The 26392-nt window shown below is 41.0% G+C and overlaps 1 protein-coding gene across 2 annotated transcripts in view; it reads right to left on the bottom strand.

Moving 5' to 3' along the window:
- Positions 1-3800: 3800 nt before the first annotated feature.
- TFAP2D (transcription factor AP-2 delta) overlaps positions 3801-26392 on the bottom strand; it is a 48578-nt gene continuing 25986 nt past the window's right edge. For both annotated transcript variants that reach the window (XM_050315609.1, XM_050315608.1), the window contains 3 exons: positions 25600-25741; positions 19162-19275; positions 3801-4051 (listed from right to left, as the gene is read on the bottom strand). In XM_050315609.1, the coding sequence (XP_050171566.1) occupies positions 3832-4051; positions 19162-19275; positions 25600-25741 (476 nt within the window). In that variant the 3' untranslated portion in view covers positions 3801-3831. The remainder of the gene's footprint in view (positions 4052-19161; positions 19276-25599; positions 25742-26392) is intronic.

The raw sequence follows: 26392 nt of genomic DNA, 5'->3' as shown, positions 1-26392 counted from the left end.
GAGCCCAAAAATCATGAGATGACTCGTTGTCCTGGCCACAGAACTTTGGATACTTTTCTGTAGTGCTTTGGTGGTTTTGACATTGAATAAACACTTCCATGACCTCTTAAAGGAAGATTTTGGTTTTTTCTTTTTTTGAGTCAGATAATTTACAAGTCAAAATGGTACAAATATAGTTGAATTTGCCATCAGTGAGCACCCACTAACTTCAGATCGTGCCCTTCCTGCAGGCTAATCTAATTCATGAATGTATTTTGAGATGGAAACACTTCCACAGAGACAAGGACTAAGAAAATAATAAAAAAACCCCAAAACTATAACATGGGAACTTGGGCATGTGGACAACATGGGAATATAACTGGATGCGAATCTAGGTTGAGATTTTAACAGCAACATCAGTGAACTCATTGCTTAAAACCACACTAAAAGTCCCAATTTCAAAAACTAAAGGCAATTTGACACCAAACAGGTCTGATAGTTCAGCAGAAAAGGCAGTAATAATAGTTTTTCTCGAAAAAAATTGAAAACAAAAAACAGAGAGCCTGTGAGTGTCAGCAGACTTGGAGCTACATTTTAAAAGAACTTTGCTTTTAAAATGTGCTATGGGAAAACCAGAAAGTTTGAGATGTAAATACAGGTAGCTTCTTAGTGGTAAGAATATATAGCAGTTCAATCAGGTAGAATCAGATTTATATTGAACCTTACCAAAAATATATAGGGGTCATTAAGTAAAAAAGTGGAAGTTCTGGGGCTTGAAGAGTACTCAGATTTATTAATATTAATAGATCAAAGGGTAATCCAGGTCAAAAATAATTTTTGCCTGCAGAGCAGAGGCTCATAGTGATTATGTAACAGCAAAAGACGTAAGTCTTGAAATAAATTATTGTTGGGACTTTTGGACCATATCCTGAAGAGGTAAATATTTCAAATAATTCTGTATGCATAATATTTTTGATATCTGACATTTTAATTTGATGGTAATAAAATGCTTCTTTCCCCAACAGTTTCACAGATTATTCTGTCCAACCAGTCTTTCCTCCTTCTCCAGAAGGTTGATATTCTTGGTGGAGAAAACTGAAAAACATTTTAAAAACTTTTTTGTTATACGTTTTCTCCTCCATCAAAATCTAATTTAAATTTATCCATATCTAGAAGTAGAGGTTTACAATTAAATTGTTTTACAGCAAATTTTCATGTGGCAAATCTGCATATCTGCATATCTGACATAGTCAAACTTTTTTCCCCTTTTAATCCATCTTTTTGGGCAATAGAAAAAGCAGAATGAGTTTCCTTTTCACTTTTAATCATGGTTACCTACTTTCACACTCAAGTATTTCATGTTCTAGGACAGCACCACAATGTTTCTGCTGAAGACATCTCTGAGGATCATTCATTTGATTTTCACATTTCTCCAGAAGTGCTGGAGTGAAAAATTCATTCACTGAAGTTTAAGTTTTTTGAGGCACTTATCTGATCTTAGTGTTTTAAGGAGATGGAGTCCCATGGAGATACACCTTTAATGGAGATATACCTTTAATGCATGGATGGTGCCTGGATAGCACTAGAGTAAGTATCTAAGTTATCTACCTACCATGAGCAAGGACAAATTTGGGCAAAAGCATAGGATTTTTTTTTCCAGATTTCCTTATGTAAGCAAACAGGGATTCCTTATTTTCTATGGTGTTTTCCCACAGTGATGGTAATGTCCTTACTGACCTCCAGAGGAACAGCATCGTGCCACAAGCACTATATATATCCTTCCATACACTTGGAAGGGGAGGATGACCTGGTTAATTCAGATTGACTCCTCACATCATGGCTGTAAACACCCTTGGATATTTGTCACAGTCCTTAGGTTTAGTCTAAGGCTGATGCTCCAAGGTATAACTCGTGCTAAGTACCTCTAGAAAGCTAAAATGTAGATATGTGTATGAGAGCTTTTGCGCTTTATTGGCTTCCTTTATATATATATATACTTACTCGAGGAAAGTACACCATTTCAGGGCATTCCTCATCACCCTGAGGTGAGATAAAGTGGGTATTTTAAGTGCCTTTCTCCCTCCACTGACTATAGTGAGAGGAGGATGATTAGACCATTTGTAGTGAGGTACAATGCAAAATGCCACTGGTACATTCCAACTGTTATCTGTATAGAATGAGAGGCACTTCCAGATGATCCCTCCTATGTGTCCTAAACCATGCAAGTCAAGTGGACACCTGTAGTTATCTCATGCTGTCTCTGGGATCCTCCAGCTCCTCCTCCAGGAAAGTCCAGTTCTCCTAGAGTTTCATATCATATCTGACAAAACTCTGTCTGTCTTATATACCTAAAACATCACAAATGGCTCTAAACTTTTGCATGTGGGCAACTATATTGTTTTCTACCATAGAAAAAGTTGAATTGTCCCTTGGAAGAAAAGGTCTGGTTCAGCTGGTCTTACATAGAGTATAGATGGGAAACATTAAGCTCTCCCTGTAATGCCATTCCTTCCTATTTTTCTCAATAAAGTGGTGTCAGAGAAACAAGAAAAGGAATGGAATAAAGGTCTTATTGAAGAAGGAGTTAGAATGTGACTGGGAAAATCCCTTGACTCAAAGAGGCTTGATCTCAAACTATGAGTCCTATGTTTTCTGTGTGAGGATGGGTGGGAGGTGGAAAAGGAATATTTTAAAAGCACATTAGCAAGGTTATTTCCACTCAGCTGCTGTGGACTAAGCTAGTCTGTCTTATTTGTAATTTTTTTAAAATTTTATTTTCAGCGACTGGGTTCTGTTAGACCTCTGCACCTCAGCTGGATTTATAAAGACCATATAGCTGCAGAAACAAGCTGTTGAGGAAAAGAAAGCACCATAAAATCAAGGCAACACAAAAGGTGACTCCAATTGCCTGCACTGATCATGTTGAATGGAGACCCAGGTATGGCAGAGTGCTGTGGGACCAAGGGCTGAGAAAATAGGGGACAGAAGCCCGTGCTGTCATTTTGAAGTGAAGTTCACAGAGGGATCAGGGCTCTCACTGAAAACTACCAAGGTTTGTTTTTGTTTTAGTCTGCCATGCTCTTTTCACAAGAGACGCCTCAGCTGCTGCTCGAATGGCCAGGACAGATCCCCAACAGGTTCTGGCCTCATTCCAGCGCAGCTTTGTTGTACATTCCCATGTGGGGATGAGCAGCCCCCAACACGGAACAGTTCATTTGTCCCATGACCCAAGAATTCCTTTTTTTTTGCCAGGTTTCCATATTGTTTTCCCAATGGTGAGTAGATCAGGCATTTCCGATGGATCAGAGGAAGCCCTTCTTCCAGTCTGTCCAGCCTGCAAGCAAAGTCAGGATGCTGGAACTGCATGTCCCACCACTGATGCACTGACCCTAACTCTGCAGCCAGAGGAGAAAGTGCTTCAGATTTCATGTGCCACCTCAGCCAAGTCCAGAAGTGCTTATAAAAAACAGTGTTAGTGTATCATTCAGAACAATCAAATACTACGTGCACAAAAAAGCAGTTTAGAGCAACATAAACTTTAAAAAAGTGACAGTTTCATCACACAATTACTGTACACTGCTGTTCTTAGGGTTGAATACTTTCCTTTCTCACGCTCTCTTTCTCTCTGTTTTAATCTTTCTCATTTTTATTTTCTTTTTTTTATTTTTTCCTTTTTTTTTTCCTTTTCCCCTCCCCTCCCACCCCCTTTTTTTTTCTTTTTTTCTTTTTTTTTTTTTTTTTCTTTTTTTGGGGGGATTTGGTCCACTGGAGATAAATTGCCCTCAATGATATATATATTTAAAAAAAATATCAGCAGCAAGACTCTCTCGAAATAGATTCTGTTTGATGTAGCTAGTCTGTCTTTTCTGTTTTGCCCTCTTTCACAGCAGCCTCTGAAGTTTTCCGCAGGGGGGCTTTCTCCGAGTTGGCGTGTCCTTGGCCGGATTCCGCCGCTCCTCCGTTTTTGTGCGATGTGTGCTTTTCCAAGTAGTTCAGCATTTCACTGAGAACAGTTTGGAAAGTGCTTAGGGCAGCACATATTGCAGGAGTTCCAAAACCGTGAGTGATCAAACTACAAATGGGAAGGAGACAGAGGAAACAAAAAAAGAAATACACACACGCACATAAATATCAATGCGCTCATCGAGGAGTTTACAGTACACTCATTTTGCTACAGTGAAATTCAAGATTTGCTCCCTAAACTATTTATTACCTGTGGGAGAAACAGAAAAGAAAGGAGTAGAGCCAAAGAGCAGACTGCATACAGCTTCAAAGGTGGGTTTTGGTAGGAGCTTCAGTTCTGAAACACCGTGGGACAGACCCTCGGCTGCTGCAGACTGACATTGGGTTGTTGACTTCAGAGAAGCCAGGAGAGGATCTGTGCCCTTGGCTCTCCAGCATAGCTAATTTTCCACTCCCAGAAAGTCTGACTCCCCCTTTCTCGCATAAATAAAAGGAGTTCTTGTTTGGTTTATTCACACTTCTAGATCAAACTTGCTTGACTTGATGATCTTGGAGGTGTTTCCCAACCTTTATAATTCTATAGCTCTTGAACATGACCTGACCATACACGGAGGTGTGACTGAACCTGTACTAGGAAATTCAGCAGTGCCAAGGATACAATCTCCAGCCCTCAGCACAACAGGCATGGTTTGGTCATATCTATGCTGTTAAGCTCTTGGAGTATCCAACAGAGTGAAATCTGAACTGCCTCTTGGGAATAGACCCTGGCCAATGCTACCACCCAAGCAATCACCAGAAAATGTTTCATACAGGGCTAGTTTAGCCAGGCTGAATTTATGGACCATCCCAACCAATTAAAAGCAAAAATAACCCAGTTTCAACAATGCTTTACTGGTAGTGTTGAATTTAGTGGGATAGATTTACCCTGTTGCACCTTTCATTGAAATAAGGGCTTTTTTTCGAGATAATACTGAGTTTTTATCGTTGTTGTTCCTGCACTGCAAAGTAGCTGAATTTCATTGGTGTTCTTCACTTAACAGTTACTGAAATGAAGTATTAATGCAGTTGCCAGGCAGAGCTATTGTAGGTTAATCTCATCACAATTTAGGGAAGTATTTCAGTGCACACACGTGTATCTGCAGTGACTTGAGGTGTTTTGGGCATTCAGCCTGGCTTCCACCTGCATATCCAGAAGTGTTCAAGTTTCCTGTATGTCCTGTCTCTTGGATACCATCTCTGTGAGGATCACAGAACCACAGAATGGTTTAGGTTGGAAGGGATCTTAAAGATCATCTAATTCCAACCCCTGGGCTATGGAAATGCCTTCCAGTATCCTGGGTTGCTCCAAAGCCCATCCAACCTGGCCTTGAACACTTCCAGGGATGGGGCAGCTGTAGCTTTTCTGGGAAACCTGTGCCAAGGCCTCACCTCCCTCACAAGGAAGAATTTCTTCCCAATATCCCATCTAAGCCTGCCCTCTGAGAGTGGAAACCATTCCTCCATAGTACTGTCACTCCAGGCCCTTGTCCCAAGTCCCTCTCCAGCTCTCATGGAGCCCTTTTAAGTACTGGAAGGGGCTCTAGAGTCTCCCTGGAGCCTTCTCTTCTCCAGGCTAAACAACCTCAACTCTCTCAGCCTTTCCTCACAGCAGAGCTGCTCCATCTCTCTAACCATCTTGGTGGACTCTTCTGGACTTGCTCCAACAGGTTGATGTCTTTCCTGTGCTGGGGACCCCAGGGCTGGATGCATCCCTGCAGGATGTCTCACCTACCTCAGGATAACAGAAATTGCACTAGAGACCAGTTTTTAGGCAATTGAATTAAATCCCATTTGCCTAAATATTGTGTGTACAGTATAAGATAATCATGTAAGGGCCACAGAAACTCAAGTTTTATTACACTTCTTACTACGGGCAACCACGTTATTCCCATTGTTAAAATGACTCATTTTGATAAGTGGTAAGTGAAAAAAAATACAAACCTTGCCCAAATCCTCCAGATTTTTAGTTCTCATTTAGAAACATAAATGTAAAATTATTTCAAAGGTTGAAACGCCACTGAAGCTTTTAAAAGTGATTTCAATTATTTTAATTCTGCTCAGGGAAGAAAGAAAGTGAGAGGAACAGGAGCTGATTTTTGAGTTTGTGGACACTTTTGAGAAATCAATACTTTATATTGATTTGTGTGAGGGAAAAAAACCCACGTCACAGTGATTCTGACAAAAAAATCCAAACTATTTCCCATCCCATGCTAATTAAGACTTTTTTCCTACAGAAACTCTCTGGGTGTCTCAGGTACTACACCAGCACACCCTGATTTAATGCAGGGTTTAATTTAATTTAATTCATGTGTGAGCCCGAAACAGGAACATTTCACTTCAGTGACAACTTGTCTCCTCTGCACTTTGGATTTTCAGTCTCTCCAGCACATTCAGAAAAAAGTGCAAAAGTGGGGACCAAGGAGAAAGAGGTTTTACAGGACATGGACAATTGCCAGAATGCTGGAAGTACTTTAGGGTGACCTTTCTGTCTGCTAGATATGGGAAACCTGTTTGCTAGGAAAGTTGGTATCTTAGGGAAGACACCAAAAACATGTGAATCCTAACCAAAATGAGAGCTCAATTTGGAAATATTTCCCCATTTCAGATTGGGAGAGGCACTGTCTTTTATAAAAGGTCTCTAAAAGGCTATTAACAAATAACTTGCATTTAGAATGTTTATCCATCAGTCTCCAGGCACTTTTCAAAGCAGGAATTTATGTTTATCCCCAGTTATTAATGAGAGGAAAATGATAATTAAATATTTACAAGGAGTATTTTGCAGACATCAATTAATAATACCAAATGAAGTTTGGACTCGAAGCCTGGACTTGTAGCAATATCTGGATCTTTGTAATTTAGCATAAAAAAGAGGTAAATACACCTCAGTTTAATCTTATTTTTAGAAATGCCTGGCACACCAGAAAAATCGAATATCACCATCACCATTGTAAGTCATGTTTTTAAGAGTAGTAAAAACTAGACCAGAAGTAACATACATATAAGAATATTTTAAGAGCTTTCAAATCACTTTAAGGGTCAGCTGATTTCAAGATTTTGTGTTGCATTTTATCATCTTTTCTAGTCTTCCTAAGTCCAGAGAAATGAAAATGTGATGGAGTTTACAAGATTTTTACACTGCTTGTGTGATCTTCTGGGTCTGGATTTGGGGAACTGACTATACCGAGACATATAAAGAAACATTTATAATCTTGCATGCAAAAGAAATTAGTTTACTTATTTTAGAAGTAGGTAATATGTGAAATAATTTGTTTCTAGTAGATGCAAATTATACAATCATAGAATCCTTTGGGTTGGAAAAGACCTCTAAGATCATCAAGTCCAACCATTAACCCAGAACTGCTAAGCCACCACTAAACCACGTCCCTCAGCAGCACATCTACATATTTTTGAACACTTTCAGGGATGGTGATTTCCTCTTATCCTATCCCTTGTTACCTGGGAGAAAAGACTGACCCCCACCTGGCTACAACCTCCTTTCGGGGAGTTGTAGAGATCAATAAGGTCAAGTAAATAGTAAGTTTAATAAAGGATTAAATGGAAAAGAAACTTCCTGGCCTGCCATCTTTGAGTCTTTCACTCAGTGAACAAAAGTAATAATACTGTGCTCATTTGATAGCTCAATACACCCTGAAGAGTAAAGTGGGAATACTACTTTGAAAACTTACTGGGATTGCTTCAGAAATGATCTGTAGGGGTAAGAACAATCTTTAATATCCTGAAATGCGGAACAAGACTGTGAAAAATACCAGAATGGGACAAAATCTGATATAAAGGTATGTAAATGTAGGTACCAAACTGCAGGTATTTACATCAATGGTGCCTAAACTCCCATTACCAGCAAAGGGGACTTAAGACAGTTTCTTACCTATAAGAGTCTACAGTGATTTGAGATGTCCCATGACATCTGGAACATCTGCACAGGTTTGCTAGATAGGGTATAGGACTGAAATCCACCTGCTTTTAGGTGTTTTGACACCAGGCAGGTCACCCTTGTGCACCTCACATCGTTTAGGCAACTGAATTGATCCCTGGGACTTCATTCAATACATTCAGAGAAGTCTGGGGAATGATTTAACACGTTAAATGGATGTGTCTCCTTTAGGATGAGCTGCACCGTCCTTCTGGCTACACTGAGGGCTCCATCAAGCTGAATAAAAATGTGAGTTGGGTGCTGTTTGAGGGGCTCTGTAGTAAAGAGATATCTATGTCAGGTGAACAGGTAATAATGCAGAGGGTTTATAGGAGAACAGCACCCTTTTATAGCAGCAGTGGAATACCTGATAGCTTCTAAAAAGGCTCAGTTGTATCTTGCCCTAGATCTTCACTGACTGCATGGGAAGCTTAGACATCCAGCTTACATAAAAACAACTAGATATAGCTCCCTTATCCTGAGCACAATCTGAAATTTCTGGTTTGAAAACTACTTCTCATACGAAAAGGATTTAATGGGGTGTGTAAAGGGTCTATCTCCTTTACAGTTAAGCCTCTTAATTACCAGTAATCATTATATATGGCAGCTCTTACCAACATAACATTGTATTTCTTATTAAAAAGCCAGCTCTTTTTTAGTGAAATGATGCTGTAGAGTCTCATGGTAACTCTGCTTTCAGTTCCTGATGAATATATGCTTCTCCACAGTTGGGGATATGCAGAGCCTATTAATTTTCCCATGAAGCTTATTAAGAGAAACCATTCTATAGAAAATTTCTAACCACCCCTTCTTGCCAAGCTCCTGTGAGGGTGTATTTTATTAGCCTCACTTTAGGTAATGAGCATAAAAAGGCCGAAAGATATTATCTTCTACTTTATCTTACATTTCTATCAGTAATTCCCCTTGCTCTAATTTTGGTGGACTTTATTTCTCTGCAAGTTAAAGTCTTTGAAAAATCTAAGAAAGCTGGATAATTTCCCTTTGCTGATGAAAGTAAGTTTCAAGTTGGGGGGAAAATCTGATTTTACATTTAAATCAGACATGACAGATGGAAGATTAATGGTAAAGCATTCAAATGTGTTTCCTGAAAGTCAAATTTAGCTGCCTGACTTTCCAGGCTAATTGAGCTCACATTGAAATTGGTTCATTTTTGGTGTGCTTCACACCTATGAAAGGAGTTGCTTTCATTATAATAATTTCTTTTTGGTTTATAAGTCTAAAATTAAACATGGTAGTTTCACAGTGGAGTCTTCTGGGTATTCTCAGCTTTGTAGTGCATCCCATTACAGCTCCTATAAACCAACTTCATTGTTCTAAAAGCCAAGGCCGAAATTTCTGAGTCTGGCACTGGAGAGCTGCAGGAGGAAGGCAATGAGTATCAATCAGGCCAACATATCATGAATCCTGATGCTTAAGGACATCCAGACCTGCAATTCTGCCCAGTGCTATGATGCAATTATGTCTGCTCATGTTTTAATGATGGCCTTACTTAAAAGTGAAAAGATCCAAGCGTGCCTGAAGGCTTGGAGTCTGGTTTGGCAACTACCTCAAGGACTCCTCCACACCCCAGGCTGGTGAAGCTCCGACGGGCAGCAGAAGAAACAGATTCCCCTCTCAGTGTGGGGGGTAAGGGCCATCTGCACCGAATGTTTACACCCTCATTGAAAATAAGTAAGAGCTTTAAAACAATGATAATGAAGACAAAGCAAGCTTGAACTTATTGGTCACACTTTCTCAGAACTTTGAAAGTGAAAACTGCTTAGCGATTATCCAAATTCAACAATTCACAGCAGATGACAGGTAGTAAGGTCTGATGAGACTTTTGATGGCCGTAAAGGAAATAGTAAAATATTTGTATGTCTTCACTAATACAAGTAACATTTGAAGACAGAGGTGAGTTTATTGACTTCATGGTGCTTCTGCTGATTTAAAGATATGTCCTGTGAAGGCTCTCCAAAGAACTAAATTGTGATAACTTTCCTTCAGAAGGTCACTAGGCCTAAATTAGACTGATACTCAAAGTAAAGTGGCCAGTATATATTACAGGAATAAGTAGTTTATAGATCAGAGTGGCAAACAACACATACAGAAGTTGCCTTCAAAGTAAGCCCTCACCTTTTTTTTCTGTTCATAACCAAACAAATATATTAACACATGTACGTCCTCCTAAGCAGATGGACCTCCTTTTACCATGTGTAAAAGCAACAGAGAAAGTAAGAAGAGAGTGCTAGAGCTATTTCCAAAATTTTCTATTTTGTCTCCATGTATTTTTGACCTTGGGACTGATTTTCCACACTAGAAGGACTATGTAGACAACATCTGAAACATCCAAGACATATCTGAAACATCCAAGATTGTGGAGTGTTTCTGAGCTGTAGACCAAAGATTCCTTATTTTGGTAAATGTGAGAGTGCCTTAAATGTTTTAAGAAATATGAACTGCTGGATTGAAAAACAAATCAAAGACATCCTGATGAAAGTGTATTTATTTTTTCCCTATGATTATGGAACTTAATTGTTAATTTGTTAATTAAGTGGATAAAGAAAACAGATTTGCATCTGTTTTCTTGACTCCATAAATTGTGGCTTTAATGGTATCATAAAACTCATGATAAAAATCATGAGCAATATTAGAAATTCACACCTTTCCAAAAGGATTTTGTTCATGAGCACAGTAGAAGAAGGTGATTGAGACCTTGCTATGGAAAGATGAAAGAAGGAATCCCTTGGAAAGGGAGTGAGGGAAAAATCCCAGAGGAAGGCACTCTAATACTTGTGGTAAATAAAGAGATAGAGAAAAGAAATAAAGTTAAACAACAACAACACAGGGAAAAAGAAATCATTTGTTGTTTCCTAATGCCTCAGCACTGGACACCAGTGTTTTCCCTCAGCTAAATCCAAAGCCTGTTTGAGAGAGGTCCTGAAATCTGGGAACTCTAGAGGGCACCAGAGGTGTTTCACCACAAACTTCACTGTGCACTAGGCTTCTTCTAGTCCGTGCCTCCAAACAGAAGGCTGCTGCTGCTAATCGAGATGACTGGAATTATGACAGCAGCTGCTCTACCTCCTGATAAGCAAAGAAGCATAAAAAAAGAGAGATCATATATAAATATATAAAAGGGGGTGAGAACATCTTTAAAGGCAGGTAAGGCTTTGGGCTTGGCTCCTTGTTACAATTTAAAAAACACATCGAGCTTCAAAACCCATTTCAGTGCTCCCTTCTTCCCTTCAGAAGGAAGGATGTTACTTTCTCTCTGCTCCCGAAGTCTGTGACTCTGGTTTCTTGTCTGTCACTTTCTGTGTCACCTCGTCAGTGTGATGCCAGGCTCTGGCAGGAGGCTGACAGCTCCAGGCTCAGCGAGGAGCTAAGAGACAAAACTCCTGTCTCAAACAGTTTCATGGAAAGAGAATATCAGTTTCATATCAGTGGGATACGAATCAGAACACAGAATAATCTGTGAGGATGCTGATTGCTTTCATTACCCAACTTTAGTATTCTGAACCTATATTTTTTTTTGTCTGTTTTTATAAGGCCTCTTCACTGAAAGAAATGTCACTTGCAAGAAAGTAGTTTTCCCTTTGCTGTTTTACTGTCTTTATCTTTTATATATAACATAGAAGATCTGGATGTGATTTTGCATCTTGATGAAATGTAACCTTGAAGTTAAAGGATCAAATACAGCTTCAGTAATTGGTGGGTGTTAATTTTTCTCTATATGATGGATGGCATTAGTAGGATTCCTGAAATCTCCAAACACCCCAGATTCTTATAGACACAAGTGTCCCAAAAGCAGATGTAGAAGAAATCTCTATACCAAATTTTAGGAATGAAGAAAGTGATACTAAGAGGATGATTGACAAGGTCAAGGAATCTGTGTGTACAAACCAAGACACAGACTCAGATCTCTTGAGTATGATCTCAGCAAGTCTTCTCTCTGTAAGGTTTCTGTGTTATGTTTTTGGCTTTCCAGCACAGAACGTGGGTAACTTCTGGGGATTTTCTGGTAACTCTAAAACATGAGGTTTTGGGGAACTAAAATAAATTCTGCCAAAAATTTAAAAAAACCCTCTCAAATCTGTTCTGATGCAAGGGTAGGTTATGAAGGCAAAGATGTGAAGACACATGTCAGTGTGACTTTCAGGTTCCTGGATGAATCTCAGATATAACAGTGGAATAGAAGAGAGAATGTGCAAATTGAGGTCTGCTTTGGTATTTTATCAATAGATTTAAGTGTGAAATGAATAAAGCAGGATCCTAGACGCAGAACTCCAGCTTTGGTTTGATGCAGAAGCCACTACATTACGATAATTAAAATACTACAATGTGATATAACAATACTGAAGGGCTTTCATTCTCTGTCCAGCCTTAAACTTCCCTCTGCAAAGGGGAACAGCTTCAGGAAGAGGGTTGGAAAGGAAATCCATGCAGCCAGAGATGCCACAAGAGGTTTAGAGTTATCTGGAAGTTTGGTAGATGTGATGCACAAGGACACAGAAAATGCCCTTGGATCGTGGGAGTAGCAGATGAATGTGAGACAGGATGTCCTTTTACACCTAAAATGACCCTTGATCTCATGATTCACCAATCAGATGAGTCACCCTAAGGTTCTGAAACTGAAACTGGGGAATGCCTTTAGTCACCTTTAGCTTCATTAACAAAGGGAGAATACACAAGCTTTCTCTGATCATGATCACTCTTACCATGAGTGATCAGCACAGCCTGACCTCATCTCCATCAGTCAAGCATTTTTAGCTCAAAGCTGTGGTCTCAGCTTCCAGCTGAGAACATTGACTGAGGTCAGGCTGGCTTGTGCCTGGGAATTGTTAGGGACAGAAAGGGTTGGTCTTGGCCAAATACATGAAAGGAACCACAGTAGCAGTAAATCGTTGCAAACCATTGTGGCTCCAGGATCACAACCACACAGTTTATTGGATCAGTTTTCATGTATCTTTTGGGGTGTTGTCGTGGGTTTCCCTTCTTCATGACAGGGATCTATACACCTGAAAATCTTCGGTTCATCTCGTCTGGTTCTCTGCTCTCTGTGATCCAGCATCTCTGCTGGATGCACTAAATGTCTGGAAAGTGCAAAAATCTACACAGATGAGTAATATGGAAGTTAAACTCAACCATTTCCCATATTGACATGCTTCAGATCTACCTGCACAGCACAAACAGGAAAAGGTTGGAGCTTGGTGAGTGTGCTGGTTCCAGATCCAGCAGAAGAACCTCTTGGCCTGCAATGTTGCCATTCAGCTCTGAGTTAGAGGCAGGACTGTGGTGTTGGAGGTTATCCAAGGCTTCACCATCTCCAGTCACAACTATCAGTATGGTACAGAGTGTGTGTTTCAGAGTTCTTGTGTCTCCAGGCAGTCCTGTCTTCCCCTGCTGTAGGTCATAATTGTCCTGGTTCACCATTTACAGGCTTTTCTAGAGTGAATTATTCTCAAAGCTTTATTTTGTGTTTTGTTGCACCCATCTTTTTTCCTTTCTCCAAATATTCCAGACACCTTTTTTCCTCCCATCACCTTGAATAACTGAGAGCTGCCTCTCAGTTTCACTGAGCATGAAACCAGGTTCTTCTACCAGATCTGAATCCAAACCCAATGAATGCTAAAGAGAGATTTCTATAACCTTTCTGACCTGAAAAAAATGGAGATGAAACCTCCATAGTGACAACAGTAAGATTTGAAACTGGTTTAAATCTCAGGAGAAATTAAACCCCCAGCTTTTCCCTCTTCCATATACAGATGCATGTACACAGAAGCCTCACATGATTCTGTGGGGTTTTGGGGAGAAGACCTCTGAATTATAAGTAATAGAAGACATTTTAAAAGAAAATAAATTTTATATAAATATTTTCTTTTTAATTTTTCCTTGTCTTTCTTTTGCTCTCACTCTTGCTCTCTTACTCTCCCTTTCCTGTTGCTCACTCCATTTTGGGAGCAAAGGATGAGAAAAATAGGTAACTCTCATTAAAGCTATAGAAAATTTGGAATTATTTTCTAATACTGATATGCTGACTTTGGTCTCTTCTGTAGAAAAATCATAAATGCCTTTGATCAGCCTTTAGAGGACAACAATGAGATGTTTATGTATCCAGACAAAAAGTCTCAGCACTTAGTAATGGAAATTGATTTTTCTGGTATTTTGTTTGCCCTGTGGCTTAGTCCTTATTCTGTCCTTGAAAACCAGGTATGGGATAACTCAAGTGGTGGTTTTCAGAGCAGATACAACCCACAGGATCACTTTTGTTCAAGGTGTTCAAGGTCAGGCTGAATGGATCTCTGAGCAACTCAGTCTAGTGGAAGGTGTCCCTGTCCGTGGCAGGGGGTTGGAACTAAATGATCTTTAAGGTCTCTTCCAATCCTTTCAACTCACAGAAGAGCTGAAGGACAGCTTGGGCAGCCCTAAAATGTATCACCTCTTCTTGAACACTTTTGTAATGCTTAGAAATCTAAGCTGTCCCAACACTTAGCCCATGAGGTTTATGATCCAGCTCTGACAAGGCTGGACTTCTCTAAATCTAGATTTATAGCACAGGTAAGGCACCTGGCTGGGCTGTAATAAGGATTGGTGCTTCCATGAATTCTCAAGTTACACATATATTAGTGACATTATATGCATCACTATGCTCAGGAATAGTTTGGGACAGTGTTAGTTAGACCAGGCAAAAAACCCACCAGAAATTCTGCAAATAAAGAGCAGCACAGGTAGCCAATGCCTGTGCCCTGGCACTACTTTTATTTGTTAATATATTTGAGGTTATTTGAAGTTATCAATACAACTTCTCCGCAGTAATATCCTCCAAAATATATTGAAGAGGGAGAAATGTTGAATGAAGCAAACATAATAAAGCCCTGGCTCAGGTAGTGCACAACAATTGCTGCTATGAATTTAAGGCTCTACAGAATTGCCTGTTCCTGATCAAACAATATGGGAAAATCACTCTTTGTGGAGCACTGAGTTTTCTGACTTCAGGTCGGATGGACATCTCAGAGAGCAGCTGCACAAAAAGGGTTGTACCAAGGGTGTAGAAAAGCCTCTTTTTTTGGATAAAGTTGTGCAAAATTCAGCAGTTTTCAGGCTCACTGGCAGCTCCTTTGAAGATTTCCCCTGTTTTATGTTTTGTGTGAACTTTGAGTTTGGAGTTTGAGCAAGCCCAGCACTTCTGATCCCTTCACAGGGACTATCCTGTACTTCAGGTTGGACACATGTTTACAGATCTTGATGAATTGGGACTCAGCAGAAAAACTTCAGAGAGAAGTGTGGGCTTGAAGATTTAAAATAGAGGAAACAGGAAAAACTGCTTCAAACTGACCTGTGCCAGTCTGTGAACTCTGGTCTTAAAAATTAACATTGAGCAAGTAACATCAGAAGCCAGTGCAGCACATAACTCCATTTCAAAAGCTATAGGGTAATTTATTCCTAAAGAAAACCTCCTTTCACCCCAAAGTGGATCAGATTCCACTGTATGGATCAGAAGTTATAGCTCTTCAAAAAGTCTTCCACTATCTTTGTAGTTATTTTAATAATAGAGATTTGTGTGATTCCTCTGAATTTTTAGGGTCGTAAAAAAATCTCTGTGTCTTTCTGACATCATGTCATGATAAAATGGCATGGGTTGGAAGAGACCTTAAAGATTGTTGAGTTCCAACCCCCTTCCATGGACAGGGATACCTTCCACTAGACCAGGTAGCTCCAAGCCCCGTCTCAACTTGGAACACTTTTGATATGGCAGAGGCACATACATGTAAGTAAAAAATACCAACTTGTCACCTTCTTGTTTCTTTGCTGCCTTTATTATGATTTACAAGGAAAAATTTCTGAACCACTTCTTGTTATATTAAACCTGAATAAATAGTATGATACTATATGAGCTTTCCCATGATCAAAAATTGGCTCATATTTGATAGAGGTTGAAAAACACATTATTTTTATGCTAAAAACCTTCACAAAACCTTACCAGAGATTCCTGAGAAAGACCTTGACTTATCCTTGCCAAATAAGATATTTTGGTCTCATTCTACAACACAGAAACAGAGAATTTACTGAGAAAAAACCCCAGAGTTATGGAATAAAGGTATAAATGAAGATGGAAAATTCACTATTGAAAAAGTCTATAGATAGATAATATCTAACATATAGATGCTATAAAATTTGTGATGACTGTAGGGAGTCACTGCTTCAGACCTACATCTCCTTTGCTGTAGACCTATTTGTAGAGCACCAACAGCTCTTGGGCATTTTGGTCATAAATAACATTAATTTTCCTATGTATAATCACGACCAGCCACTTATTAAGACAGTCAAGCTTTCTCTGTGTGTTGGGGTACCAAGAATTTCTTCCTCTTCTCTCATCCCCAACTGATCATGTCCAATTTCCTGTGACATAGGGTGGTTCAGTCTGAGGCTCATCCCTCAGAGAAATACAGAGAAACCAAGTGATTTGTCAGAAGAAGTCAGTGTTGGAAACCTGACACAGAAAACAGTTAATGCTCCTGGAAAACAGGGTGAATCACATCTTCACACCTTCTCTGGCATTTGAAACAGACTCAAGTGACTTCTGTGATATTTGGAGCATCTTGTGGATGCCCCATCCTAGGAAGTGTTCAAGGCCTGGTTGGCTGGGGCTTGGAGTAACCTGGGATAGTGGAAGGTGTCCCTGCTCATGGCAGGGGTTTGGAGCAAAATGAGCTTTAGGATCCCTTCCAACTCAAACCATTCTGTGATTCTGTGGTTCCATGATTTGTAATCTCAGGATGACAAATTGTGGCAGAAGGGATTAGGATGACATAGGAGTGAAGAGTGCTGGATTTAGGGGATAGTAATAATGATTTTTTTGCCTACACTAGATTTAGCTGTTTACAGTATAAGTGTGTAGTGCAGTTGGATAAGCTCCCACTCAGCTGGAGATCTAGACCAGACTGTTCAGTCAGTGGAATTTAGAGAAAAATTTAAGCCACAGTGATGTAGGTGTCTATGTTAGACCTGCTTAACTGTAATGAAGATTTCCCAGGTTGTACAGGCCTGAGATGCCCAGAGACCATAGCAGAAGATACACAGCTGGTTGAAATGGAGGCATCTGCATGTAGGAGAGTAGACTTAGAGGTCTGGGTCAGAAGCTGATCTGACCTCAACATCTCTGCACTAGATGGAAAAGAAATACAGTTTGAGGTCACTGTCTGGGCCTGTCAGCACTCATCATTCCACAAGCACAATCAGAGAAGACTGATTTAAATCCAGAGAAGTGCCTGTGTAGGATCAAGACCTGTGCTTGCCCAGGTGCCCATCTTCAGTCCAATACTTTATACCCACAGCAGAATGAAAGGACTGAATGATCCAGGAGCTGCCTGAAGAAGCTTTGTACTCCAACCTACTGAAGTGCAGCAGAGAAAGAAGGATGGGAGCTGTACCAGTTGACAGCTTTAGCAGCTGAAGCATCCAGCATTTTATCCTAACTGCTATTTCTTCTTTAAACACAGGAATCCTTGGGGTTTAGCTACCTCATATCACATGTACTCTATGTGCATCTAACAGGGAATTATCTATTTTTTCCACAAGCTTAGGTAGCCCATTAAAATCCCTCTATGAGTATTCTGCATGAATAAGTGTGTTTCCCTTGGTGTGCAAGCATAGTCAGGGGTTTTGGAGTTTGTGTGTGTGTATAAGGGAAAGCATACACAGACCCAAGTGGTACCTGTGTGCATGTGCATGAGAATAGGAGTGGGGTTGTCTAGCTGTGTTTGTATGTGCCTAGGACACACAGATGTGTAAGAATGAACAGGAGTGTGTGTATTCGTGGACCAGGATTTACCTTTGCCTCTCCCCACACCCCAACAGACATATGGAAGAAGTGGGATGGTAGGTATTTTGGATCCTATTCAAAGTCCAAGGGACTAAACATAAGTTATCACAGTAGCTGGCTGCTGGGTGCCTCATGTTCTATTTGAATCTAAATAATTAGCACATGTCGGGATACTGGGACACAGAAGTTGTCTGTCCAACCAATGGAAGAAGGGTGGCTCAGCTGACTGTGCCAGAGAATATACAGCATCATTCCAGGTTTTTGTAGCACTATAAAGTCTGCTTGGTGTTATATTCTGTAAACAACCTTCTGGAACAATCCTTTACATGATGATTTTTTTCATATATCAGCTAGTTAATGAAAAAAAAAAACCAAAAAAAAACCCCAAAAAACCAAAATCTGTAGTCTCACCTAGTTGTGTATTTCCCTCTGTGGTCTGAGCAAAGACAAAAGCACCTCTAGGATGTTTCATCAAACTTATCTTTGATAAATATCTTAGATGACCCCACTATTTTAAAGTGGCCCTCTGGAAGTTCCCACCTTACTCCTGACTGTATCTAACACACTGCCTAAAGCAAAAACCAGGAAATTGCACTGTAACTCCTGGGCTAATAAATCTTTTTGATCCCAAAACATCTACACACTTTTATCCATAGCTTGGATAAAATTCTGATGAAACTTGGAGTTGGTGTGCAGGTACCAAGGGTCTTTGTCTTCATAACAGCTTCTTAGGCTGTTTAAACCAGTATATTAAATATTTCTAGGGCACAGGCCCAGGAGCTGAGGCTAAATATAGTAGCAGTCTCTGGCTTTTTAGTCTGAGCCAGATTTCATTCTCCCAGAATTTTCCAAGGTGTTTTTCAGTAAATTAGTGAATTACTGCAGTAAAACTGTTTTAGTAGACAATGTACCTTGAGGCCAGTGTCCTTCAGAAGCCAAAAGGTTAATAGTATGGTCATGGTAAGATGATGTCAAATGGTCTCAGTGGCATAGAAGAGGTTCTGGAACTATTTAGTTAATTGTGAAGGATGTAGCCTGTTCCTCCTTTTATTTCTATTTTTATTAATTTACATTGGATCTGAACTTGAGTTTCTATACTTCTGGACCATCCACCTGTGACCTGTGACTTGGGTCACACCCAGAGCAAGACAACTTTCTGGCCAGATGAGGATATTTTGCCAGCAGATGTATAAAATTACTCTACTCAGACTGTGGTCCTAGAAGCAAGCTGAATGCAGTGAGCTTGAACTACATTACTGGGGAAATCTTCACTTTTTATAGGCACAGATAGCAGGTATTATGGATATTAATTGTTTATTTGGATGTCTTCCAGGTAAGGGAACAAATACCATCAAAACATCACATGTAGTCTTTATCAAAATTATGAATTTTAGTTAATTTAGTTCCTCTTTCAAAATCATACCTGAAATGTGTTAAATGTCTCTGGATGTCGAGGTCTAATATTGGAGTCGGTCTGGAGGATCCGAGGGGTGATCTGTCTTGACTTAGAAGGTCTTGGAATTCTTTACATATTTGTCTAAAAGGAAAAATAGAAATCCTTATATAAGACAGGTGTAATCCTTCCCTTAGAGCTGATTTCCACAGCATTGTCACCTTATCCTGAGCAATCTCATTTGCAACAGATTTCCTCAGCAGAAACACTGTTACAGAAACTAAAGGCAAACAAATCCATCTCTTGCTTCCCTGCCCCAAAATTCTCAGAGCAAACAACACACAGAATCTCTTGAACAGGAATAGTTCCCCCCATGGAAGCATATTAACCCTGACATTTTAAATTGTGGTTTTTCATTTGAACTGGCCCCAGTTTGGCAGAGTTAAGACTGGCTTAGCTCACCTATATTTGAAGCAAGGTGTATAGTTTAAGAAAATGCTGAACTAGCATTAGAAAATGCCTGAAATGTATAAATTGCTTCATTATTTATTTTGTGTAAACACACCAATACTTGTACATTTGCTTGTGTTCACTGGTTTATCTGCAAGTCAGAAGTCCTGGATATTTTGGATTTGCCTTCTTGACCCCAAACCCTTAAGACAAATTGAGCAGTAGGAGTTCTGAAGGAAAGACCACTTGTAGTGGGAATTCAGGCTCTGTCTTGTCTGGTCTCCCACCAGCACTGAAGCTCAGCTTCTTTGTAAAGGATGGGTGGTCTTATTGTCATCCCTCTCCCTCTCAAGCCTTCCCTCAGGCTTCTTAGGATGCCTCAGTAACTGAGGGTTAAATTTATCCCCTGGGATTCCTCCATATAGGACCTAACACTAGGAAAGGCCTGAAAATAAGGCCTTTTCATTCTTGTGATGTTGGTACATTGGGCCAGTTTGCAAATTAACTTAGGAATATACTACCAATATATTCTTTAGAAAAAGAAATCAAATCAGCTCCATTTATCCTCAGCAGAATATTATCTGGACCACGGATGACTTGATCACTTACTTTCACTTGGTCTATGGTACAGGTCACTAAAAAAGGAAAAGTGACCTCTCCAAATTAGTTCTCCATTGACTGTATTGGAAATACAGGCACTGACAGGGGGGTAGGAGGGCATGATCATCTCCAGATGATCAGGACATTCAGTTGAGTTGCCTGATACTGGTTGGATTGACCTAATACTGGTCACAGGGACTACATTTAACCTAGTTAAAAGTGCCACCCAGTGAAGTACAGAGTGCCAGAGGGCATCATCATACCTAAACCCTGTGGCTTCCTGAGAATAGACCCCATCGCAGGCTATCTCACAGAAGGTGCCCAGAAGATGTTTGGGAGAATTCAATGAGCCATTCTAACATTTTAATAACACAGACAGTTGAAATCTTATGAGTCAGTGTGTGTGTGGTTTACTTGGTTAGCATAGATGGAATCCCTGTGCCTGGGGCCAGTTTCTAACACTGAAGAGCACCTCTGTGGTCTGTGATTTCTGTTAGAAGACTCATTGCACATCTGGTCCTAGATAAAGTTTGGGTTCTTCGTTTTAACTCTTGTCTTTTGGGATGGGGGCATAATGGAAGAAAAAGTGGGAAAACTCAGCCTTCTTGGTCTTTAGAAGGTCGTTCATTGCTGAGTTACCAGCAAGAAAATTATACTAAACCGGTTTTACCCTTCACTATATCACTGTTGTACAAGTTAGGAATACAGACCTTGAATTCTACAGTTCTCTCTTGACTCAGAGGAGAGAAGATGCAGAAACCTATTTCCTGCTGTGCTTCTGGACCCCATCCAAGCCTGATTTCTGTAAATGCTTGTCATCTGTATGGACCCAGACACTGACTGCTTGAAAAGACAGCATCATCTTAGCCTTTCAGGCAAAGAGAGGTATTCAGCAGAAATGTATGTAAATGCAGCATACAGTTTTAATGAATCAGGTCCTTAGAGGAAAAACAGTTCCTTTCAACAACTGAAAACAGTCAGTCATTTTGGCTTCTAAACAATCTACTATCCCCAGTCGGCCCTGTCAGCACTGCTCTTCTCTCCTTCCTCCAACCTTTACTTTCTACCTGTTGAGAAAGTTCATCTTAAAAGTTCTTTTATTTTGACAAAGGAAAATGTCAGAACCAAGTGTGCAATTAAGTTCCCTTCTATCTTCATGTGTCAAAAGTCTTTACTGAACGTTGGTAGATAGAAAGAAAAGAAAAAAACTTTTTTATTATACATGAAAACCTGTAAAAAGCAGTAACCTACTTATTTTTTTTTTCAAGGGGATTTCTAGGCAAAGTGGTGTCTCAGAGCCTCCACTACCAGTAAAACATCACCTGGGGTAGTGACAGGGAGAGGGGCTGACAGTTATTTGCTGAGGTGGACTGTGACTTTGAAAAAGCAAAGAAAGATGATTGTGCTGTCCTAGGGGAACGGATTAATTACAAAAAGTCCTGGCCACTCCTGCACGGGAGATGTCTAATGACTTGTGATACGTGGTCAGATAATCCAGTAAGCCCAGCAAAAGATAAAAAATTCTGTACTGGGTCAGAACAAGAGCTCATCCAGTCCATGATCCCTATCAGTAACCAAAGAAAATGCCTTGTGCTGAGCACAAGAGTGGGACAAATGTGAGCCCATGAGTCTGATTTATTCCTGGCAGAGTAGCCAGAACCAGATATCAGAGTAGCCCAAGGACCAGATATCAGAGAAGTGTCATGAGTCAGATATTGACGATTCTGTGTTGGCTGGAATCAACTCCACAATAAAACCATTATTCACAGTATTCTGTTTTGGTCTGTGTAAATGTGTGTGTATCCCTCCCTCTGTCTCATGTGGAAGACTTTGTGCTGTGACACCCTGTGATGTTTCCCACAAGACAATGCCTCTTCATCAAGTGGAATAATTGATGTGGCCTTCTGCAGTTTTGCATCTGTCCCAGCTGCAACCTGATCAGGTTCTGTCCCATGTTGTAAAGACATTCAGGGTCTCCCACACCTCTGCAAGCTGAACTAACCCATCTTTAAAGACCGTCTAAACCCAGGTCCAACTTTCTGTTTTGTTGCGGGGTTTTTTCCCATTTCTGGGTGAATTGATTATGTGTTATAAAGCCTTTTTAACGTGCCTAGAGTTAACAGGCCAATATCAGTACTGTTTGGCCAGAACTGTGACAATTCAGTCTATTTTTTGAAGCACCTTGCTCTTTCCAGACAATCATCTACTCAGTCAAAGGGGGTGAGTAGAAAAAAAGAGAGTCATAGGAGACTGGCTTTTCCCATTTTTCATGCCTTTCTTACCCTTTCAGCTCTAAACCAAATCCTGTTTCACTCCCATCCTGCCTTTGCTGACACTTGTGTTCAGCATTGTCTACTGACTACACAGCCCAACCATCTCCTCTTCCCATGGTAATTGTCAGGTAAGGCTTTGATTCTTCATTGTCTAGACCACAAAATTTTTTAGAACAGGCCATGGCACCATCGTGTTGCATCAATTTGTACTGTCCTAGGCAGGTCCTGAGTTAGCAAATGTGAGAGACCATTTTCCAGAGGTAGTTTGGGAAGATCAGGTAGTTTAACAGCATGAATGCAGTTTGTCCCACGACGGAAGATGGTCCTGTTTTCATTGGCTGTATTACTATCAGCATAGCCTCAGACCAGGTAGGGCTCAGCAAGGCAGTGAAGAGAGTATTGCCCTAAGCTCAGAGACCTCCATGTGTTAAAGAGGGCTGTTGGCACCTAAAGCAGCAACCTTTAGCCTTCACTAGCCCGTGGGCCACAGTTCTGAGCATGACAGCTGAACTACTTCCATTCAGGGTGGGTGGATTGCTTGAGTACAAGGTATAGATGCCCTCGATGACAAGGAGGCCTGGGAGCTCCTACTGGGCACCAGAGACTTCATCATTGTAGACATTAAGGGCTCTGTTTAGATACCCACACATAAAATATGCAATATCCAAGACACCCATAATAACTGGCAATACAACACAGTAACAAAAAGGGACCTGTGTGCTCCTGGAGCAGCAGTGGGTAGCCAAGCTGGACAACCCAGTTCAACTCAGATAGGAATAGGTGCTTGTGTTTGGGCAACTGAATCAAGCCACTGAAGCTGGATGTTGAAATCCAGAATGGAATTTCACCTAGATTCTAGGAACTGTGGAAATAACTTTGTTCTTTCCCCTTATTTTTCCTCAATATCCCACATGTGGAAGATCTCACCAAAAGCACTTCTATGGGCTTCTGGCTCTGTCCTACAGTGGACAACAGCAAAAGACACAGGCAGGGACACTTCAGTTCTTTCCAGAGGCAAAGCTTGCCATGAGTGATTTTACCACCCTGGGATTTCTGTGTTGGTTTTGGTGGCAGCATGACAATCCACCACTTTTTCTGGCGTCATAACTCACAAGCTTGTAAGTCAGGGAAGTTGTGGAATTAATGAAACTGCAAAACTAAAGCTTAGGTATGACTGGTGAGCAATTTAAACTCCTGATGATTGTCTGGAGTACCTTGTATCAGATATGTGGAAGCATGGCTGGAAAATGCCATGATGTCATGGACCTGTTTCTCCTGTAACACCTGGACAAGACCGGGCTGGGAATCACTGTTCTCCTTGCAGGCAGGAGAGGGCAGTAGTAGCACACACATTGACCTGTCTGTCCCTGTTACCAGACACCTACTGCAATAGGATGTGGCCTTTGTATTATCGACAGATCTCTCTGCTTAATTTGCTGGTGCTTTTAACTGAAAGAAGGGGGGGAAGAGTAACTTTGTTCCTTACAAGTGCAGGATAACAGCCTACAAGCCCAAAGTTCATGGTGGTGAGGGGTAATGAGTGCCCAAGACTCCCCATTTCAGTAGTAAAGAGGGTGAGAAAGTAGATATGGAGTGGTGAGAAAGGGTAGTGAGACTCTTGGGTGCCCCTCAGCCTGACAGCCTTTGGGGACAGGACATAACAGTGACCCACTGATTATTGCAACCCATGGCAATGTGATCTCTCACTAGAGCAAGGAGAAAATGGGGAAGGTTTGTATCATTATGGTTGAGTGGTGTTTCATGGATGGGGCAAATCCTTCAGCTGGGGCAACTTGGAGTCTAAACTCTTGTTTAGGCTGTGCTGCCCAGCAGTACAATCAGGTCTTACACCCTTAGGGGGGCAGGTTTTTAATGGGCTACAGAAATGGGGAGACACAACTTTCTGCTTCTTGCCAGCTGGTTTATTTTCATGCCTCTGAAACCACTTGAGTCCTTAAAACCAATGTGGATGGAGATAAGAATGAGATCATATTCCACTTATTCCTTTTAATGTACAAATAAATCAGGAACATGATATGTGAGGTGTCTCATCGCCTTCACTACCAGAAAGTGCCCCCTGAGCCACATGGGGATCCTTTTATCATCCCAGGGAAGGATCACAGGGATTTAGAAGCCCAGGATGTTTCGGTGCATCTTTTCTCTGGATCATCCAAGGGATACACCAAGGCCAGGAGTCTTGGCAAAGCAGAAGGACACTGGGATACAAAGGGCAATCTTGTTGCTGAGCAGCCCTCTCCCCTACTACAGGGTGATTACTCTCTGCTGGATGTATCACAGTCTGAATGATTCCAAACATTTCCAGCGCTTAGGTGATGATTTGAGGGCTTGGATTTGTGGCCTCAGCTCTACCGAAGCCTCACATGTAACACTGCAGCAAGCACAGGGGAGTGTGAACGTGTTCAAGGTTACCCCATGCAGTCACACCACACACCTGGGGTGGGTCTACATTGTTCCATGCAGGTTATTTATCCCTGTTTCCCTTGGCTCATGAGGTTAATTCCTCCCTCATCAAGGCTAATTAACCTAGATGAAATGTTATCCTAACATGTTGTTACTGCTCCAGGGAGGCGAGTGGTTTGCTTAGAGTGATGTCTGGTGCCTCTTTGTGTCTTTAATGTCTTTAGCAAAGCTCCCCTGCTGTTGTACATTGTTCCAGTGCCTTTGACTTCAGGGGAACGCTTGCAATTTCCATCCAGAGAGGATCTGTCCCTCTAAAATCCAACACTCCCTCAGCAGACTAGTGATAATTACCTGACGGTAACCAGCAGTTCGGTAGGAGCTTAGATCTTGTGCTCACAAACAGGAGACAAAGCCAGTTTTTGTCCTACAGATCTTACCATGAAATAATATCTCCTCCTCTCACCTAAACCAAAGCATCTGAGAAGTTGTATGTGCCCCCTTAACCACAAGCAACGAGAGCACAGCCACCAAACTCTCCCTGTAGTAAAATAAGGTCCCTCTTTCAGCAACTCTGGCGAGGGTTGCTCTCACTCTGTCACTGAGCACTGTTGTGATAGCAGCCACCACACTCCCAGCTCCATACTCCCACTCCTCCCTCCTCCAGCCCCCAGATCCAACGTGGAGAAGTGACAGACAGATTTCTTTTCTCGTTCCCCCTCCTTACTTTGTCGCTAGGATCATCTTTTTCCTCGCTGTCTGCTCTTTCTGTTCCATGTGCTGCCTGGCAATGTGCTCTCCCACTGCCTTGGCAGGGAATTCTGTTTCACAGGTGTAGCCGAAATCTCTGGCCAAATGTAGTGCTTCCCCTGCAGTCAAACAAAAGGGGTCAGTCAGTTTTTAGGGTTGTTATTATTATTATTACTATTATTATTGTTACAGAGTTTACTTCACTCTTAACAAGCAATAGCAGATCACTTTTGTAGACAGCCATTCTCAACCCAGTTACACAAATCAGCCCATTAGGCCTGTTCATGCTTAGTCATCAGATGGTGCCAGCCAGAAGATAGGAAGGATATTCCTTTCATGAGAAAATACTAGCCAAGACACTTATGTTTAGCTCCCTCCCTTCCCACCACAGTGGGCAGCTGCTCCAGTTTTGTTAAGCCCAGTTCAACATTGATATTTGAGGTACAGAAAGGAGTGGGAGGTAGGAATAAATAACTCTGAAGAGCTGAGTCAGCCTTTGGTACTTCACTTCCCTATGTCTAATGGAATTATGGCCCTCTGCACCAGGATGGAGCACTGGGGATAACACACATTTCAGAATATATCCTTAGGGCTTGAGACAACAGGACAATACCAGGGCCCTACACTAAAGATCAGTAGACCCCACAGCAGAATGTAAGAAATGAACCTGTTTCCAAAAGGATTGCAAACAAAATTGACCAGGCAAAACAAACAGGGAGAACGATGAAGAAGACAGTTGATATTTTATAGCTGGTTAAATCAAGGGAAAA

Source organism: Myiozetetes cayanensis, unplaced genomic scaffold (genome assembly GCF_022539395.1).
Source record: "Myiozetetes cayanensis isolate MyiCay16 unplaced genomic scaffold, myiCay2020 scf2-11, whole genome shotgun sequence".
Taxonomy (NCBI): Eukaryota; Metazoa; Chordata; class Aves; order Passeriformes; family Tyrannidae; genus Myiozetetes; species Myiozetetes cayanensis.
The sequence above is the reverse complement of the archived record's forward strand: the minus strand, read 5'-3'. Positions and strand labels throughout refer to the sequence as shown.